The 20357-nt window shown below is 40.3% G+C and overlaps 1 protein-coding gene across 2 annotated transcripts in view; it reads right to left on the reverse strand.

Moving 5' to 3' along the window:
- The window catches only part of ZNF410 (zinc finger protein 410), a 40540-nt gene that overhangs the window by 9838 nt on the left and 10345 nt on the right, over positions 1 to 20357 (reverse strand). Inside the window, exons 2-8 of one of the 2 annotated variants that reach the window (XM_082648780.1) lie at positions 16054 to 16236; positions 14966 to 15101; positions 11747 to 11965; positions 10312 to 10503; positions 6884 to 7034; positions 6296 to 6423; positions 825 to 914 (exon numbers count right to left, since the gene is read on the reverse strand). In XM_082648780.1, coding sequence (XP_082504906.1) covers positions 825 to 914; positions 6296 to 6423; positions 6884 to 7034; positions 10312 to 10503; positions 11747 to 11965; positions 14966 to 15101; positions 16054 to 16086 — 949 coding nt within the window. In that variant the 5' untranslated portion in view covers positions 16087 to 16236. Of the gene's footprint in view, positions 1 to 824; positions 915 to 6241; positions 6424 to 6883; positions 7035 to 10311; positions 10504 to 11746; positions 11966 to 14965; positions 15102 to 16053; positions 16237 to 20357 lie in introns of both variants that reach the window. The other variant, XM_082648779.1, reaches the window with a different exon arrangement.

Consider the following 20357-nt stretch of genomic DNA (forward strand, 5'->3'; position numbering starts at 1 on the left):
AGTGAATCTCAAATAAAACCAAGGAGTTATTGTTAATTTTGATAGATATGATAACAGCATTACTGTTATGTAAAAAAGTATTTTTCTCTACTTTTATGTATGTTTGACAAAATTTTACGTAATAAAATAAAGAACAGTAAAATGAAAACACTCTACAAACCAAGCAAAACACATCTGGAAGTCCACATCTAATCCACAGGCTATCAGTTTGCTATCTCTGCTTAGAATCTGTCATCATATTAAAAAACTGCTCTACCTCTAGGATCTCAGCTCTGAAATTCACATCCCTGACTGATTATACCTCTCCAACTCCTTTGCTCCCACTGAACGGTTTTGCTGTCTTCATGATAAATAACTTCTAGTTCCTTCTCCCCACTCCTCCCATTCTGGCTTCCCTTTGCTCCCCATGGCTAGCCATTTGAACAATTACCAGATTCCATTTTAGAATCTCTCTCCACTTCGAGTTCACTTCTGCCTTGGCAAGTCTGCTCTGAATAACTCCATGGACCATATCTGATGTAACTTATAAAGTACCCAGTGTAGTGCCAAATAAATTTGTTGATTCCCTCAGAAAAAGGTCTCAATTAGAATGCAGTTCAATGGCTCAGCTGAAAATAATAATAATTAGATATTTTCTCCTTGATTATATGACCCTTTGAATGCAAGCATCAAGGGCCCTGATTTCCAGTTCTGTCAGGATAGGGAGGAAACTTTATGGTGAACAGTTTGTTTCTCTTTAGATCTCTTTATACCACTACCCTAACCTTTTACCCTTTTGGCTCTCCATCTTCCCTGAAATCTATGAATGGCACAGGTTCTAGTACCTGAGTGAACGACCAAATGTTTTCGAAGACTAGAATACTCAGCAAAGGAACGGCCACATCCTTGGGCTTCACAAAGGAAAGGCTTCTCTCCTAGAGACAGAAAATAAGATAAAGACTCACTCTTCTGATGAACTATTATTCTGTTTTCCCATCAACCTTTTCCTGTTTCCAAAAACTTACTCTGATTTCCTGAATTCACGCTATATAATTTCAACCGGACTATCCAGCAGGTGTCACCTCTCAGTCACAGCCCTGCAGACAGCCCTGCCCTTTTCTTTAGAGTAGCTGCCTCTGAGCATACTTCCTCCTCCCTCCTCAGGGGCTGAGCCCCAGCTGCACTGAGCTACCTTCTTTGGTGATCCCATCCCTTCTGAGGATATCAGGAAAACAGTGTATACACTCTCAGGACTTTTACCTTACATCAATTCTCTTTGAGTTTCTAGATCCATTTAAGAGTACAGATTTTTAAAGGTTATAAAATAGGGGGCTTCCCTGGTGGCGCAGTGGTTGGGAGTCCACCTGCCGGTGCAGGGGAGACGGGTTCGTGCCCCGGTCTGGGAGGATCCCACATGCCGCGGAGCGGCTGGGCCCGTGAGCCGTGGCCACTGGGCCTGTGCGTCCGGAGCCTGTGCTCCGCGACAGGAGAGGCCACAACAGTGAGAGGCCCGCATACCACACACACACACAAAAAGGTTATAAAATAGGTATTACATAATCCCATCTTATAAAAGCAAACAAATAAAAACAGCTGTTTAGTGAGAGGTACACAAAAAAATCTCACAATGTGTTAACAGTAGTTATAACCTGATAGTGGTATTATGATTTTTCTTCTTGTGCTTTTCCATAATTTTCATTTTCTACAGCATTACTTTGTTATTTTAAAAATCAAAGATGCACGGTGAAAACTGAATGAGGTCTGTAGACTGACAGTACTGTTGACTTTCTGGTTTTGATACTGTACTATGGTTACATAAGATGTCACTTCTGAGTGGAAGCTGGGTGAAGCACATACAGAACTCTTTGTACTCTTTTTGTGACTTCTCATGAGTCTATAATTGTTTCAAAATAAAAAGTGAAAAAAATCAGAGATGCAGTCCGTATCTCCCAAGGGTCACCACCTAGTGAGAGATAAACGTATTCATAAATGACTTTAATTCTGGTATAAAAAAGTGCTATATGCAATTATAAAGGGGAGGAATTCTTACTGTGGTAACTTTTTTTTTTTTTTTTTGTGGTATGCGGGCCTCTCACTGTTGTGGCCTCTCCCGTTGCGGAGCACAGGCTCCGGACGCGCAGGCTCAGCGGCCATGGCTTACGGGCCCAGTATGTGGGATCTTCCCGGACCGGGGCACGAACCTGTGTCCCCTGCATCAGCAGGTGGACTCTCAACCACTGCGCCACCAGGGAAGCCCGGTAACTTCTCTTTTTAAAGAAGCTGAATTTAAGCTGCTCTTTAAAGATGACAAGGATGAAAGGAAATTTCAGGCATTAAGGACTAGTATGAGCACAGCCTTGAAACTGAGAGCGCCCAAGGCAAGTTCAGAAAACGACAAGTGTGAAATAAGTATATATATTGGTCTTTGCCCCAGTTCCTGACACACAGCTTTAAAACCCTTGTACACAGGGGTGCTAGAATTTTTTGTTCTAACATTTAATCTTGGATCCTAGCTCCTGATGCAGAGCTCCTGAACCCCTTGTAATTTTTTAAGTGATATGAGCACTAGGATAATCTGTTGTTCTAATATTTGGTCTTTGACAGTGATTCCTGACACAGAATTCCTAACCCCTTAGAATTTACTGGGTGACAGCAGTGTCTCTTCTAATGAGGTGACTCTTGGTGGGCTCCTGGATGGGGGCGAGTCACCAGAAAGACCAAGCCATGATTAGAAGCTTGAGATTTTCAGCCCTACCCCCATTTTCCAGAGAGGAGAGAGGGCCTGGAAATGGATTAATCATCAATCATGCCTACGTGATGAAACCTCCATAAAAATTCCAAAAGTACAGGGTTCAGAGAGCCTCTGGGCTGGTGAACATGTCTATGTGCCAAGAGAGTGGCACACCCCAACTCCACAGGGACAGAAGCTCCCGTGCCTGGGACTATTCCAGACTTCACCCTGTGTATCTCTTTGTCTGGCTGCTCACCTGTATCCTTTATCATATCCTTTATTACATAATAAACTGGTAGACATGTTTCCCTGAGTTCTATGACCTGTTCTAGCAAATAACTGAATCCGGGACGGGGGGGGTGGGGTGGGGGGGGTCATGGGAACTCCAATTGGTAGCCAAGTCAGACAGATGTTGTGAGTAACCTGGGGACTTGCTACTTGCAATAGACATCTGAAGTAGGTGGCAGTCTTGTGGGGCTGAGCCCTTAACCTGTGGGATCTGACGCTGTTTCCAGATAGTGTCAGAATTCAGTTAAATTATAGACACCCACCTAATGTCACAGAGACTTGCTTGGTGTAGGAAAACACATTTGGTGTCAGAACTGTTATGAGTGTGACAGTGTGAGAGAGTAAAGGAGAAAAACAGAAACTCAGCAAGTAAGGCTGGTATGGTGAAAATACAGAAGCTGGGCCTTGAAGGAGGGAGGAGCACAGCTCTAGATTATACTGTTCTTTCAGACTGTACCACACGGTTTAACGTTTGTGATTTTCCAGTGGTCTGTAACTTTTTGGAAAGCATATCTGTATACTCACACTAACCCCAGAATGCCAGGCACTCCAAAAGTCGCCGAATGAATGAACAATATATTCATACATATGATAGAATAAACACCAGGAAAACAGAAAATTGCAGTTAATAAATAAGGTTAAATGTTTAACAAGATGAACTCAAGAACCTCAGAAAAAGATTTCAAAACAGATTCATCAGAATCTAGTGGCAGGAATCTCATCAAGCTGCCTTAAGTTAGAGGGCCTTCCTATTTGGAAACTGACAGGATGGTGATTTTGCTGCAATAAAGAGGAGGAGGAGGTTCAAGAGGCAATGCTGCATAATGGTTGCGCGTGAGCCAGTTAGCCCTGAGTTCAAATTCTGGCACTACCACTTACCAGTATGGGGAAGATATTTAAAACCTATGAGAATCAGTTTTTCATCTATAAAATTAACATAATACAACCTCAAAAGATTATTTTGAGAATTAGATGAAATGATACAAGTTAAATATATTTAAGCATAGTGCCTGGCACATAGTAAGCCACTAAAATTGGCAGCTTTAATTACTACCGTTACTACTAATAAAGATCTGAGGTCAATTTTGACATCTGAGATAAAATGAGTTGTCAGCACTTGAAAATAAAATCCTTGCAAGAGCTTTGGAGTCAGATCAGAATTCAAATGCCAGTTCTACCATTTCCTAGCTGCATAATGTTGGGCAAGTTCCTTAACCCTCTAACCTTGTTTCTCCATCAATAAACTCAGTTATCTAAAGCACAAAGGTACCTTGAAGATTACATGAGATAATGTATATGTGCTTGGTACATATTAAATTGCCTTAATAAATGCTAACTTTTTATTATTATTATTTTTAATTTATTTATTTTTGGCTGCATTGGGTCTGTTGCTGCACGCGGGCTTTCTCTAGTTGCGGCGAGTGGGGGCTACTCTTCATTGTGGTGCACGGGCTTCTCATTGCGGTGGCTTCTCTTGTTGTGGAGCACGGGCTCTAGGTGTGTGGGCTTCAGTAGTTGTGGCTCACGGGCTCTAGAGCGCAGGCTCAGTAGTTGTGGTGCACGGGCTTAGTTGCTCCGTGGCACGTGGGATCCTCCCGGACCAGGGCTCGAACCCCTGTCCCCTGCATTGGCAGGTGGATTCTCAACCACTGCACTACCAGGGAAGTCCTAACTTTTATTATTATATTAATTACTGAGATTCAGATCTGTGAGACATCCAGGAAGAAATGATTAAATTGAAGCCTGAGACTGCAATGAGACAGCACATTGAGTAAAATGCGAGAAATCCAAAATTCTGAAATTGGTCAACAATTAGATTAACAAGGCAGAGCTAGCAAGAGTCAGAATGAAGAGAGAAAATCAGGTCACACTCTGAATAAAAGAAAGCATTTTAAAATATGTTCACTTTTATCAAATGCTACAAAGATGACAAGTGGCACAAGGATGAAGAGGTTACTGAATTTAATAAGGCACAGTGAATTCTACTACTTTCCTTAACTATTCAGCTAGATGTTTTTCCTGTTCTTTTATTCAAACTGCTTTCTTAGAGCAAGAATACTCTTTCAAGAAAGAACTGAGGGGCTTCCCTGGTGGCACAGTGGTTGAGAATCCTGCCAAGGCAGGGGACACAGGTTCGAGCCCTGGTCTGGGAAGATCCCACATGCTGAGGAGCAACTGAGCCTGCATGCCACAGCTACTGAGGCTGTGTGCTGCAACTACTGAAGCCCATGCACCTAGAGCCCATGCTCTGTAACAAGAGAAGCCACCGCAATGAGAAGCCCGCACACCGCAACTAAGAGTAGCCCCCGCTCGCCACAACTAAAGAAAGCCCACGTGCAGCAACAAAGACCCAACCTGGCCAAAAATTAAATAAATAAATAAATAGAAAGAAAGAAAGAGCTGAGAACAGAGCTATTCTGCCCTAAAATATATCCAGTGGTAATGTCAATCTAGAGGGAATCATAGGAACATGCGCAGAACAAAGGTGGCTTCAGCTTGGGCTTCACTTTTTAAATGCCATTTATTTGTACCTGCTATCATTTTAGCATGCAAGAATAAACAAGGAAGAGAAAGAGAAAGTGGGAAGAATAGTTACACATCCTACAGTAGTAGTCTGGGTTCAGTGATTAAGCTCTGGCAAGAGACTTAGCACAACTGGGCCAAGTGGCTTGGAAAGTCACCCTTAAGCTTTTAGATTAAGAAATCAGGATATCTTTCTTTTGCTCCGTTGATATTAACATGCTATTTGACTCAGGACAAGTCACTTCTCCATTCTGTTTCTCAGGCTGTGAGGCTCTAACAACAAAGTAAACTCAAAGTCAGGGATTAAGCTTAGCTTTTGTATTTCCCCTCACCTTACCCCCCATTTAGTGCCTAGAACAGAATCTGTGTGGTTTGTGTAACTCAATAAATGTTAATGACCAAAACTACAACTGTGTTAAGTTTGAAGATATTTGGAAAGGCTCATTTCTGTCCATATATGATCATATCATTGTTATCAGTGATGGTCTTATATCCCTTCCTACTTAAGGCTACCAGAGACAGAAATCAAACTGTCCATTCTCACACAGAGGTGACAATAAATGTTACTGAAAGAACTGAAAAGTGCCATGAGGCATTTGAAAAAAAGAAATTTCATCCTCAGAGTTCTAGCAACAACCCCAACCTTCGTCTCCTAAGGACAGCCAGCAGGCCCTGAGCCAAGCAGTAGACGGCCTGTGGGAATGCTGGGGTGGCACACACCTGTGTGGATGCGCAGGTGGTTCTTCAGGTTTCCAGCTGTAGTGAACTGCTTACCACAGTTAGACTCGGGGCACATAAAGGGCTTCTCCCCATTGTGGGTCCTCATGTGCACCTTCAGCCTCTGCAGTACATAGAAGCTTTTCCCACAACCTGCTGCAGGGCAGATAAAGGAGCGGTCGTTTCTGGGGGAAAAAAAAAAAATCACATACGCAACAATGCCTGAAAATGCTCTTTGCTAGAGAAGACAAGTCAAAGCTCCTACTGACTCTCAAGGCAGACAGTAAATCCCAAATCTAGATGTATCAGAATCACCTGAACTACAGATGCCCTACTTCTTGAAATACTGATTTCACAGGTTTAGAGTGGGGCTTAAGCTTATATATAATTTTTAAGTTCTCCAAGACATTATGTTTTATGATGAGATTTGAGAACTCTTGCTCTAAGATATTTAGGTGCCAAATGTTTGAACAAGGTAAATGAGACAATGCAAATGTTTCTATTAAAGAACAAAAGACATCTTAACCACAAGTGAGCTGGAGCCCCTGCTTTCCTTTAATCTGTCAAGTGGAGGGATTTCTGTCAAGTTCCTTCAGAAGCATCAACTTTCTTAAGCTCCAAGTATGGAATCTCAGGTTTGCTCACCGATGAGTTTTGAGGTGGTACTTAAAGTGAGCTGGCCACACAAATGTCCGGTCACAGCCTTCAACTGTACACTTGAGCTTCTTCTCCATTTGAGGAAGGGGCCCAGAATCTTTCGGTTGCCCATCACCAGAACCAAGGTGGACATTTTCTCCTGTAATAGAGTCACATATTTATAATCTAGGGAAGGATTCCACTCAGATACTTTGGTTCAAACAATAAAGCCACTCCTAGTGATCATTAATCACATATCGATCCTTCATCTTCCCCAGCTTGCTTTGCATTCATTTAACAGAAGTGAGAGGGCTCTATATCCCCATCCCCTTACTTAATCCACAGAACTACAAAAAGCCACAAGACTAGGCCTCTTTGGCAAATGTAAGAAATATCCAAAATGGTTTCATATCAAAAAGCAGAGTTCAACCTATTTTGCATTACAGATTGGTAAGGAAGCAGGTATGTCAACACCAGGAGTGGGGTCCTACAGAAGATGAGTTAAAGCTCTAGGTAATAAAAACTTGTATTTTAAGGAGAAGCCGCCAGTCTGGCTTAGCTGTGAACTTACAGTAGTAATTTCTTTTGTAGATGGCCATTCTTAGATTTCTATCTTCTGAAGTCAATTTGGCTGTTTCTATCATTCTAGAGAATAAGAATCACCTTCTAATTTCCTGTACCACCCCTCCTTAGTTACAAAATATCTAAGAATGCAAAAACTCAGCTCATTTTCAAATTTCTTACCACATTTTTAAAAGTTAGAGATAATACTGCTCAAGTTTTTTGTTCAATAGAATAAAAGGAGGGGAGGAGAGGAGCATATGGTGCAGTGACTTTCTTAAATTTAAACGAAATCGGTTAACTAAATCTTTAAATAAATTCCAGATTAGCAGGTGGTGCACCCTTTCCTTCGTTTTCTTCAATTCATAGTTGGACATCAATGGAGAAAAACATTCACAACCACTTAATTCTGTTATAAACATATGGAGTTTATCTTTCCACTACATACACCTTAGGAATAAGATTCATATTTCCAAATTTCCCTCTCAAGAGCCAAGAGTAGGATAATATGTTATACATATCACACTCCCGGGAACCTGACAGTTGATCAAAGGCAGTTTCTGTCCCATCTATTAACCTTACTTTCTTCCTGCCCTACATTCTCCTTGCTATACTTCACCAAATGCTAATCATAAAACTAATTGCTCCAAGGTCAGAGCAGAACCTAAGATGCCTTTTGCTAGTTAATATTAATTAACTTGTTCTTTTTAAATATTGTCCCACATAGTTTTTTTGTTTGTTTAACTGAAACATGGGTAAATTTTAAACAGCACAGAAGTGCATATACTGTAAGGAAAATTTCCCACTAACTCTAGAGCTCCAGCTAATTAATTTCTAATGAAAGGTCTGTAGAAACCCATGCTAATCCAGAGATTTAAACCAGTGACAGGACTTCCCTGGTGGCGCAGTGGTTAAGAATATGCCTGCCAGTGTGGGGGACACGGGTTCGAGCCCTGGTCTGGGAAGATCCCACATGCCACAGAACAACTAAGCCCGTGTGCCACAACTACTGAGCCTGCGCTCTAGGACCCGCATGCCGCAACTACTGAGCCCATGTGCTGCAACTACTGAAGCCCGTGTGCCTAGAGTCCATGCTCTGCAACGAGAAGCCACCGCAATAAGAAGCCCGCGCACCGCAACGAAGAGTAGCCCCCACTCGCCGCAACTAGAGAAAGCGTGCGCACAGCAACCAAGACCCAATGCAGGCAAAAAATAAATTAAATTAAAAAAAAAAAGTATAAACTGGTGACAGTTGGGGCTTCATGCATTCAATTTTGTAGATATCAATACAATGAGAACATTGATATAATCATACAACAGGGGGAAAAATCCTTCAGAAAAGAGTGAGCTGTCTTGTATTTTGAGTCATTATAAAATTTCTCAAAGTGCTCCCTAAATTACTTTGTTTTTGAAAACAAAGCACTGTTTGCAGAAGACAGATTAGCTTAAAATGACCTCAGCCAATGACAGTTCTGGATATTTAGAGGTCATCTGATGAAATGGTTTCCCCCTCCCTCACCCCTCAAGAAAAGAGAGCAAGAGAGACAAACTCAACACCTTATATGGTACATGTTGAATAACACTGTAAACACGTTGAGATCCTACAGTTATGTGGGCAAGGTCTTTACATTTGGGATATAATTTCCAGAGAAAGTAGTACTGTATAGAGCAGGTCAGTAAACTTTTCCTGTAAAGGGCCAAACAGCAGATATTTTTGGCTTTGAGGGCCATATGGTCTCTGTCACAACTACTCAACTTTGCCACAGTATCAGCCATAGACAATTAGTAATTAAAGGACATGCCTGTGTTCCAATATAACTTTATTTACAAAACAGGTGGTTATTGGCCCTTTGCTGACTCCTGATATACAGCATCACACACAAAATTAAAATATTTCTGTATTTCAACTTAGATGGAAGTGACAGTATGTTTGTGGTAATGACAGTATATACCTTATCTCAATAAATTTTTGTATTACCTTAATTGTCACAGGTTAATGAGAAAATACAGAGACAGACCTAAAACAAAAATTATTATGGCATGCTACACAAGCAAAGGTCTTGCAGTGGTTTAGGAGTGGTGTGAATAGAGCGATGGTCCCCAAGCTTTAACATGCATCATAACCACAATGAGGGCTTACTAAAAACTTCCAAGTTTCTGATTCAGTAAGATGAGACCTGATAATTTGCATTTCTAAATTACTGGTGATGCTGATGATCCAGGGATCACACTTTGAAAATTACTGGATAGAAAAAAAGTGGCACAGAGTAAATAGTACAGGCATGCTGAACTCAAAAGAAACCATACTATACCCTATTTGGATATTTAGGTCTTCTGGTGAATTGGTTCCACCCTCCCTGCCCTGCCCTGCCCACCCCCAACCCCCCAAAAAGCAGCACTATGGTAGCTGCTAATTGCTAAATCGCCATGAGCAGCAATTTAGTTTCAGCAAAACATTATCATCTGCCACACTGCCTTAAAATTAATTTTATTTTTATTGGTTTTATAGTTTTATTTCTATTAATTGATAAAACTGTCTTAATTTCATAACGGTGTAAAAGGTCTAAGTATAAGGACCATCACAATAAAAACAATTCAAGATAACACCAAGATGTGCGAAAAAATTTTTTCCTTTAAAAGGGGTTTAGTATACTATTTAAAGCTGACAATTGAGAATGCTAGTTCAGTTGATTCTGCACATGAATCTGGCATGGCTGAGTTATTTTTCAGAAAATAAGAAAAACAATTTACGTATTTCTAGCCTTCTGCTCTTACCAATAAAGTAATTTGGATTATATGCAACTCAAAATATAGCCACTGTATTACCAAAATCTCTGCACAGAATACTGGAAAGGAAAACACCACAGGGGTCTCACCATTGCTGCTGGTTTTCGCATTCTTTGCCAGTTGTGCACGAGTAGCAGCAATCAAACTGTCATGGGCCAACTCCTGAACCCGGAGGAACCATGGAATGCTACTGTCTGTGCTCTCACTGGAGAGGAAATCATTCCCTGAATCCTCTGCCTCATCTTGTACAAATACTAAGTGTTCGGCTGAAGAGCCCAGACCTGGAAGAAACAAAGAGGATATATGAAAGTTAGCCAACAAGTAATCCTTTGATTGGCCCTGGCTCAGAAACTCTGTGTCCTGATCAGCTATTCCACACTTTCACCTCTCACCTCAAGCTTCTGTTCTCATACAAGATTAGGTTATCACCTTTCCACTCCCAGCTGACAGGCTGGTCTTTATCTTACCTACTCCTGTTTCAGAGGCAAAACGGTCTTTCCTAGCAACAGGCTAACCCTCACCTCTAGAATCCCAATCCTATCTTTTAGTTTTCTCCTCTCCCAACTTCAACCCATTCCTCCTTAGTGGCCACCTTACAGCTTCCCTTTCAGCCTTTCAATCTGTCCAAGCTCAAGTCTCTCCCATCCTTTTTTTTAAAGAATAGAAAATCCCAACTATGTCTCTAAATATCACCTTCTCACCTGTTCCTTCAAAGTCATGTTTCTTGAAGTTTCTTAACTTCTAACTTGTGTATCTACTTTCTCACCTGCTGTCCATTCCCTATCTCTTTAACCCTAAGCTCCACCTCTACTACCTCAATAACAATTGCTCTTGCTGAGTTTGCCGGACATACACTTCCCAGTCCTCATCTCACTGGCCCAGTATGTGGTATTTGGCATGATTCTGTACCTTTTCTTCTTTAAAACGTTTCCTTCCTTGGCTCCCCCCACATCATTCTCATTTTGTTTTCTTGAGATCCCTCTCTCTAGAAGCTGCTTCCCATTCTTCTGTTACCCTCTTAAAATTTTTTTTCAGGGTCCCAGATTTGCCTTCTTTTCTGTTTATGCTCCAGACTACTCCTGAATCAAAGAATCCATGCTCATTGTTTCATACACTTCCTGAATGCTGATAAGCACTAAAACTACTTATTTCACAACAGACCTCTCTAGAACTCTGGATTCCTGTTTCTAACTCTCTAAAGGACACCTCCTCCTAAATGTCCCTGTGAAATCTCAATATCAGCAGGCACAAATTGGAACTAATCATTCTCCCGCAGCCCTACTCTTCCTGTGTGCACTATCTTGGTGAATGACACCACTTAATTTCCCAAACAAAAAATTTTTGAGTCATCTTAGAGTCTGCCTTCTCCCTCTACATACCCAACTGATCACCAAACGACACCAATTCTCCAAAATAATTAAAGAATAGTTTCTTTCCACTTTAAATATGACTAAGTTAACTATTCCCTGCTCCCCAGTTTTTTTTCTTAAGCATGAGCAGAAGTCAGAAAAGGGTAAAGAATACCTGCTCTTGTTAGGTTAAGAAGAATAAAAGAAGTGCTATCACTTGGCTGTAGATCTTGCAACAAGCTAGGAGACTCTGGAGTGGACAAAAACTCCGGAGACTTCTGTACGGTCTGAGCCCTCGTCTCTTCTCCGTCTGGACCCACATTCACCTGAAGGCTTCTCAACACAGCCGAGGAAGGAACCTCCTTGGAGGAGTTAGTATGATTTGGAGTATCATCTAGTAAAGGGAAAATACCACAGCTTTATGTAGCACCTATCTCCAAGGAGTTCACCATTTTGATATATGGTACCTAACTCCCTTGTAACATTCCTTAGTGGTACCTAACACCCTTGTAACATCCCTTAGTATCTAACACCCTTACAGGAACAGACAGCATTTTCATTTTATAAATACAAAATCTGCCTCAGAAAAGAAGAGAGAGTGAAAGGCAGCTAAAGGGTGTCAACCAAAATGTGAGGGGCAGACTCCTCTGATGGTCAGTGGTAACTAATACGAACCATCCACATTTGGACATTATAGACCTTTGTCCTTTTGAGGCCCCAAATCAGTATATTTCCCTTGAAAAATATAGTTACACAATGAATACAAACTCAAGAACAGGATCTAAATTTTAAACTATTTTTCTTGGGAAAAGATACCTCTCTCTAATTTTTATAACATGTATGTGACAGTTCGGGTGAGTCATTAGGGGAAAAATCACAGCCTGGGGTATAACTGAAATTGTATAGAATCATGAGTATGTTTCATTATGGTTCTGGGTTTACACCAGATGTAAAGAAATAATTCAGAAGACTTGCTTCTAGAACTTTATTCTAAGGGAGGGGATGAATTTCCAAAGGTTTTAGTTGCAATATAATGAAGAACTGCCAAAAGTGCTAAAGCATCCGATGTTTTCAGGGGTTTCATTCATCTTTATAGAAGGCAGGTTACATTATTTTCTTCTTTCAAGGAGATAACAGGTAATGTTATAGAAATAAAGTGGAAGCCTAGGGACAGCAATGCCATTCCAAAGGCTAATGAAGTTGTACAACAAAGTGAATGAATTTAATGCCACACAACTGGTTAAATGGTAAATTTAACTGGTTAAAACGGTAAATTTTACATACATTTTACCACAAAAAAAACTGTTCTTAAAGTTCATAGCAGCACTGTTTGTCATAATACAACACTGGAAAATAACTACATATTCATCAGCTGTGGCATGGAAAAAGAAGTTGTGGTACACTCATATAACAGAATACTATATAGCAATGAAACCAAACCAGAGCTACACACAAGGATGAATCGCACAAACATAAAAGGTACAACAAGATACACTCATATGATTCCACTCATTTAAAGTCCAAAATCAGCTAAAATTAGACTTGGGTGATTAAACTTGGAAAACAAAGAACAAATTTTCAAAAAATTGAGGGCAGTGGTGACCTATGGAAGAACAGAGGTTGCTTTTATCATGAAGGAACCCATGGAGGGCCTGGAAGCTGGCAACGTTCTACTTCTTGATTGGGTGGTGCTATTTCCTTTATAATAATTCTTCAAAAGGTATATCCATATAGTTTTGTGCTTTTCTGTGTCTATCACATATCCCAGCTAAAAAGAAAACATGTAGGTCATGCATGGAATGATTCACACATATTTGGGAGGAAGGGGAATGAGATTAGGGAGGTATGTACAAGATACATTTGTGTTTGTAACACTACGTTTCATGAGCTGGGAAGTGAGTACATGGGTTTTCATTTACTATTATCTATAACTGGTTGTCTAAAATATTTTAAATCAAAATTAAAACTAAAAGAAGGTAATGTAGAAAAGAAGATGGATGCTTTTGTTCCTGTTTTCATTTCCTCTATTATTGTCAAAATATTTATTCAATAAATTAAAATTGGGAGAGAAAATTCAGGGAAAAAAGCCAAACGAAGATCAAATTTTATTAGCACATGGAAATTTTCACATATTGAAAATCCATGGATTTGGAAACACTCCCAACACACCAGTAGAAAAATGGGACTTGAGAGATCAACGATGTGGGAAAGACAGGAGCTAGATAGAGAAACCTTAAATCAACACTGGTTGGTTGAATATATCTGCCCTTAAGTCACTTCAAAACTCAAAAAAGAACACCACTAGAGGATAGTAACCAGAAGACTTTATAACAAATAAGTTGCCACCAATAGGTGACCCTCCCCTGATTTAACATTAATATTCCAAATTTTAAATATTTCAATTTCTAGAAAATAAAGAATCCATTGCATCCAAAAACAATGTTTTCCTTCCTAATAGTTAAGTGATAGGATCTCCTTCTTCTCATCCAAAGCTAATCTCACTACCCATGCTCAGCATTCTACTTCCTTCTACCTCTCCTGGAGCCTCCTCACCAATTATCTACTCTTTGTGTTTGCAGCTTCTCTAACGGGCTCCTTCCTCTTAGTATAAAACCACCCTCTAATATTTCAGATCTTAAAAAAGAACTCTTTAATGTACTTTATGTCCTTCTCTTTTTCCTTCCCATAGCAAGACAGCCTTTAGAAAGTATAGTTACTTCCTCAACTTGCACTGATACCTCAACCCACTGCAGCCTGGCTTTCCACTCCCTCTCCAAGGAGCAGGTCCTGCCTAGGTCAACAATGACCTCACTGACCCTATCTCATTGGGACAGTCCCTGTCTCACTGGGCCTCTTAGAAGCATTTGTCACACTTGACTATTCCCTTGGGTTCCATGCCTGCACTCTATGCCAGTATTCCCCCTATTGCTCTAGCCTTTCTTTCTTCCCTCCTTCACAGGCTCTCCTGCCTCACCCCATACCTTGAATAGGGAGTTCCATGCAGTTCTGCCTTGGCCTCCTTTTCTTCTCACTCTCACTCTATGTGTGTTCATAACCATTCCTATGACTTAAACTACCAATGCAGGGAATTCCCTGGCGGTCCAGTGGTTGGGACTCCACACTCTCAGTGCCAAGGGCCCGGGTTCAATCCCTGGTCAGGGAACTAAGATCCCACAAGCTGCATGGTATGGCCAAAAAAAAATTTTTTTTTTAAATAAATAAATAAACTAACAATGCACTTATGAGTCCCATGGTTGCTTTTTCTCCACAAATCCTAATTTTTACAGTTTCTACCAGTCAGTTATAAAGTCAGTTATCACATTCCACCAGTACCACAGAGAAGGCTAAGCTCTTAAGACTTGTTTATCTTATCTCTGGTGATCTTAATTTTTACCTGGTAACATTAGCCGACTGCATTCTGAGGCCTCAGTCACTGGAAGGAGGGACAAGCAAGTAATGTCTTTAGCTTCTGATTCTACTAGCCCCTGTCCTAGTGGGATGGACGTATTCTGAACAAACTGTACCAGCAGCTGAAGGGGAAAGGGGGGGATGTGGAGACAACAAATAATACAGGTTATTATGAATGGATCTAAACCTCTGAATTTACCAAAAGGCAATGATGTAATTAAGTCTTGATTGCTCACTAGTCTCAACCTTATTCATAGAAAAACCAGATTAACTACAAAATAATATTTTAACTCATTTTTATCAAGTGTTCTAGATAAAAATTGAATCGTATAATTAACTTCTATCACCTTCCATAAAACAGAGAAATGATAAAAATAATTATATTTTTAAATGGTGGCTATTACAAATTCAACTGCATTGTACTGATTATATTTTATAAAGTACTCTTCTGTGTATAGGCTCTTTTAATCCCCACTGTAACTTAGTGAGATTAAACATGTATTTTAAAGACAAGGAATCAAGTTGAAGACACTAAATGACTAGTCCAAGGTCACATTACTAGTTAGGAGCAATGTCAGTCTTCATACTTAGGTAACGTGATTCCAAATTCAGTGATCTTTCCACTAAGCAACACACATGTTCTAAAATTAAAATGAGAAAAATGAATAAAAATTTTAAATGTTTAAATCCCCTAATCACATTTAAAAAGAAAACACTTTTAGATATATACAAAATTAATAAAAAATGGTTTGTGGTAGTAAATATTACATATATGTCATATACATAAATTTTGTCATTATGTAATTATGTAAATGTGTAATAATTTACACTTATTTAAATAACAAGTATAAAAAATCATAAAAGGTTAAGAATTGAATTTTTAAATTTTTGAGAAAGTACTTAGTAACAGAAAAATAATAAACTAGTAGTTACAACCAAAACCATATGGTCCACAAAACCTAAAATATTTATTACCTGGCACCATTACAGAAAAAGTTTGCTGACTCCTGAACTGAGAATAAACTCTGGAATACAGCCCACCAAAAGAAAAGAAAACCAGTTGCCTGGGCTCACCTCTGGTTTGGATTCTAACTCATCTGATAACATTGATTCAGCTTCCAAATCCTGTAGCTGTTCAGGGGACAGGTTAAAATTTTAATTCAGAGTCAATGACACCTTCCTGTTATGCTCATACTCCTCTAGGAAGTGTTATGCTTTTCCTGTAAGATGCTGGGCTGGGTGGGTAATTAATTTAGCCTAAAAAAGGAAAAAAGAAAGAGAGAGAGAATTCAGAGCAGTAGGAAAATGTAGCTAAAAAAACAAAGCCACTTCTTTACATATCCAAAAATCACAACAAGCAAGCAAATAAAAAATTCAGCCCAAAACACTTGTTTTAAAATAGAATAAGCCCAACAGATATCAAAACCCATAAAAAGTTGTACTTTAATGTAGAATTTCTAACAATCTATTCTAAGAACATAGAGAACAGACTTGTGGTTGCCAAGGGGGAAGGGGGTGGGGGAGAAATGGATTGGGAGTTTGGGATTAGCAGGTGCAAACTATTACATATAGAATGGATAAACAAGGTCCTACTGTATAGCACAGGGAACTATATTCAATATCCTGTCATAAAGTACAATGGAAAAGAATACGAAAATGTATACACATACATATATAGGTAATGATATAACTGAATCATTTTGCTGTACAGCAGAAACACAACACTGTAAATCAACTATACTTCAATAAATTTAAAAATAAATAAATAAGAAAAGGTCTTAAGTATGGTAAAAGCTATATGCCCAAAGAATTTCACCTTATCATCTGTGATAATGACTGTAAGCAACATATAAATATAGATATATATTCAATTAGGTAATGGTTGATTATAGTGACATTGTATGACTTAAAAATACAGTTATGGGGCTTCCCTGGTGGTGCAGTGGTTGAGAGTCTGCCTGCCGATGCAGGGGACATGGGTTCGTGCCCCGATCTGGGAAGATCCCACATGCTGTGGAGCGGCTAGGCCCGAGAGCCATGGCCGCTGAGCCTGCGCGTCTGGAGCCTGTGCTCCGCGACGGGAGAGGCCACAACAGTGAGAGGCCCGCGTACCACACACACAAAAAATAGTTATGAAAACAATGCAACAGAAATGCTAAGACATTAAATTACAAAAACTATACACTTGTTATTAAAACTAGTTAAGATAAGCACAGGAAAAAGTAAAAGGAAATTCACACAGCCATGATAGTCACTGTACTGGGTGGGTGGTAGGCTGGTGTGACGTTTTTCTTCTCTTAATTTACCAATTTTTTATAAAAGGTAATTACACAGTCAAAATTTGAACAGTGTTTCCTCAAAGTAGTATCCTCGGGACACTCATGAAGCTGTTTCCCCCCCCTTACTTTAAATTCTTACTTTCTTGATGACTATCCTTAGTGTTGTGTTTGGATTCCTTTTTCTTTTTTGTGTGTATTTATCTATTACAGATTTTCGGTTTGCTGGTATTTATCTATTATAGATTTTCGGTTTGCGGTTACCATGAAATTTTGGTATAGTAGTCTATATATACACAGTTGTTTTAAGCTGCTGATCTCTTAATTTCAAATGCATTTTAAATATCCTGCATTTTCACTCTCCTCCTCTCATGATTACTGGTTTTGATATCATATTTTACATCTAATTGTTTTGCGTATCTCTCAACTGCTCTTGTGGATGGAGATGATTTTATTACTTTTGCTTTTTAACCTCCCTACTAGTTTGTGTGTGGATGATTTCCTATCTTGACTGTATGTTTGCCTTTACCAGTGAGCTTTCCCATTTTGTAATTTTCTTGTTTCTAGTTGTGGCCTTTTCTTTTCCACCTAGAGAAGTTTCTTTAGCATTTGTTGTAAAGCTGGTTTGATGGTGCTGAATCCTTTTAGCTTTTGCTTGTCTGTAAAGGTTTTGATTTCTCCATCAAATCTGAATGAGAGCCTTGCGGGGTAGAGGATTCTTGGCTGTAGGTTTTTCCCTTTTGTCACTTAAAATGTACTGTGGCACTCTCTCCTGGCCTGCAGATTCTGCTGAAAAATCAGCTGATAACCTTATGGGAGTTCCCTTGTATGTTATTTGTTGCTTTGCCCTTGTTGTTTTTAGTATTTTCTCTTTATCTTTAATCTTTGTCAATTTGTTTTTGTTTTTGTTTTGCGGTACACGGGCCTCTCACTGTTGTGGCCTCTCCCGTTGTGGAGCACAGGCTCCGGACGCGCAGGCTCAGCGGTCATGGCTCATGGGCCCAGCCGCTCCGCGGCATGCAGGTTCTTCCCAGACCGGGGCACAAACCCGTGTCCCCTGCATTGGCAGGCGGACTCTCAACCACTGCGTCACCAGGGAAGTCCAATCTTTGTCAATTTGGTTACTATGTGTCTCAGCATGTTGTCCCTTGGGTTAATCCTGTATGGGACTCTCTGCACTTCCTGGACTTGGGTAACTGTTTCCTTTCCCACATTAGGGAAGTTTTCAGCTATTATCTCTTCAAATATTTTCTCAGGCCCTTTCTCTCTCTCTTCTCCTTCTGGGACCCCTATAATGCAAATGTTAGTGTGTTTGATGTCCCAGAGGCCTCTTAAAATGTCCTTTCTTTTCATTCTTTTTTCTTCATTCTGTTCCATGGCAGTGCTTTCCACTATTCTTTCTTCCCGCTCACCAATCCGTTCTGCCTCATTTATTCTGCTACTGATTCCTTCCAGTGTATTTTTCATTTTAGTTATTGTATTCTTCAACTGTTTGGTCACTCTTTGTATTTTCTAACTCTTTGTTAAAAACTTCTTGTAACTTCTCACTCTGTGCATCCATTCTTTTCCTGAGTTCTTGGTTCATCTTTACGATCATTACTCTTAACTCTTTCTTGAGTAGATTGCCTATCTCCACTTCACTTAGTTGTTGTTTGGGGGTTTTATCTTGTTCCTTTGTCTAGAACATATTCCTCTGCCATCTCATTTTGTCTGAATTTCTATTTGTATTTTTATGTATGTGGTAGGTTAGTTACATTTCTCAACCTTGGAGAAGTGGCCCTCTGTAGGGGATGTCCAGATGTCCCAGCAGTACATTCCCCTCTCATCACGCAAGGGCCAGGGACCATCTGGTCACAGGGTAGATTTTGACTTGTGTTTGCAGACTCAGTTCCACAGGCTGTGAGACTGTAGTTTTCTTGCTTCTGGTGTCTGCCCCCTGGTGGGTGAGGCTGGGTCTTGGCCCTCTGGTGGGCAAGGCCGAGTAAAGGGGCATGTCTAGAGGTGGCTGTGGGATCAGGAAGTCTTTAGGCAGCCTGTCTGCTGATGGGTGGGGTTGTGTTCTTGCCCTGTTGGCTGTTTGGTCTGAGGCATCCCAGCACTACAGGCTGTTGGGTAGGGCTAGGTCTTGGTGATAATGATCCAAGCAAGATGTCAGCCTCCAGCAAGAGTTCACACTGATGAATACTCCCCGATATCTCTGCCACCAGTGTCAATGTCCTCAAGGGGAGCCAAAGCCACCCCCACCCCCACCCCCGTCCTCCCCAGGAGACCCTCCAAGACCAGCAGGTAGGTCTGGCCCAGGCTCCTATGAAGTCATCACTGCTTTTGCCCTGGGTCCCATTGCGTGCAAGACCTTGTGTGCACCCTCCAAGAGTGGAGCTCCTGTAATTAAGCCCCACTGGCCCTCAAAGCCAAATGCTCTGAGGGCTCCTCCTCCAGACATCAGACCCCGCAGGCTGGGGAACCCGATATGGGGCTCAGAATGCTCACTCCCATGGGAGAACTTCTGCAATATAACTATTCTCCAGTTTGTGGGTTACCCAGCTGGAGAGTATGGGATTTGATTATATTGCAAGTGTACCCCTCCTACCGTCTCGTGGTTTCTTCTTTATGTCTTTGGATGTAGATTATCTTTTTGGTAGGTTCCAGTCTTTTTCATCAATGGTTGTTCAGCAGTTAGCTGTGATTTTGCTGTGCTCATGAGAGGAGGTGAGCTCAAGGTCCTTCTACTCTGCCATCTTGTCCTCCCATCCTCTAAATTCTTACTTTCTTAAAGCTTTTCTTTCAGGATTTTGGCAAATAAGTCCACTTTATTTCACACAATTTTTGCTTAAATTGGAAGCACTATTATATACAAAATAAGCATACAGTGTAAAATATACCCAGGATGGGAGTTTTCAATACATACCAAGGTAGAGTGGAAAGTTAGAATAAGAAAGACTTACTCTACAAAAAGGGCATTTAGAAGTACGTGAATAAATGTCTATTCTCCTGTTGGTTAAACCTCTCCCCAATGCTAGCTTCCAGAAATCCTCACTTTCATCATAAAAAAAATGTATAAGATGTAAATGAAAAGGCTCATTTTAAGTTTACCACATAAAG

The sequence above is a fragment of the Grampus griseus genome, assembly GCF_964374135.1.
Source record: "Grampus griseus genome assembly, chromosome: 2".
NCBI classification, from domain to species: domain Eukaryota; kingdom Metazoa; phylum Chordata; class Mammalia; order Artiodactyla; family Delphinidae; genus Grampus; species Grampus griseus.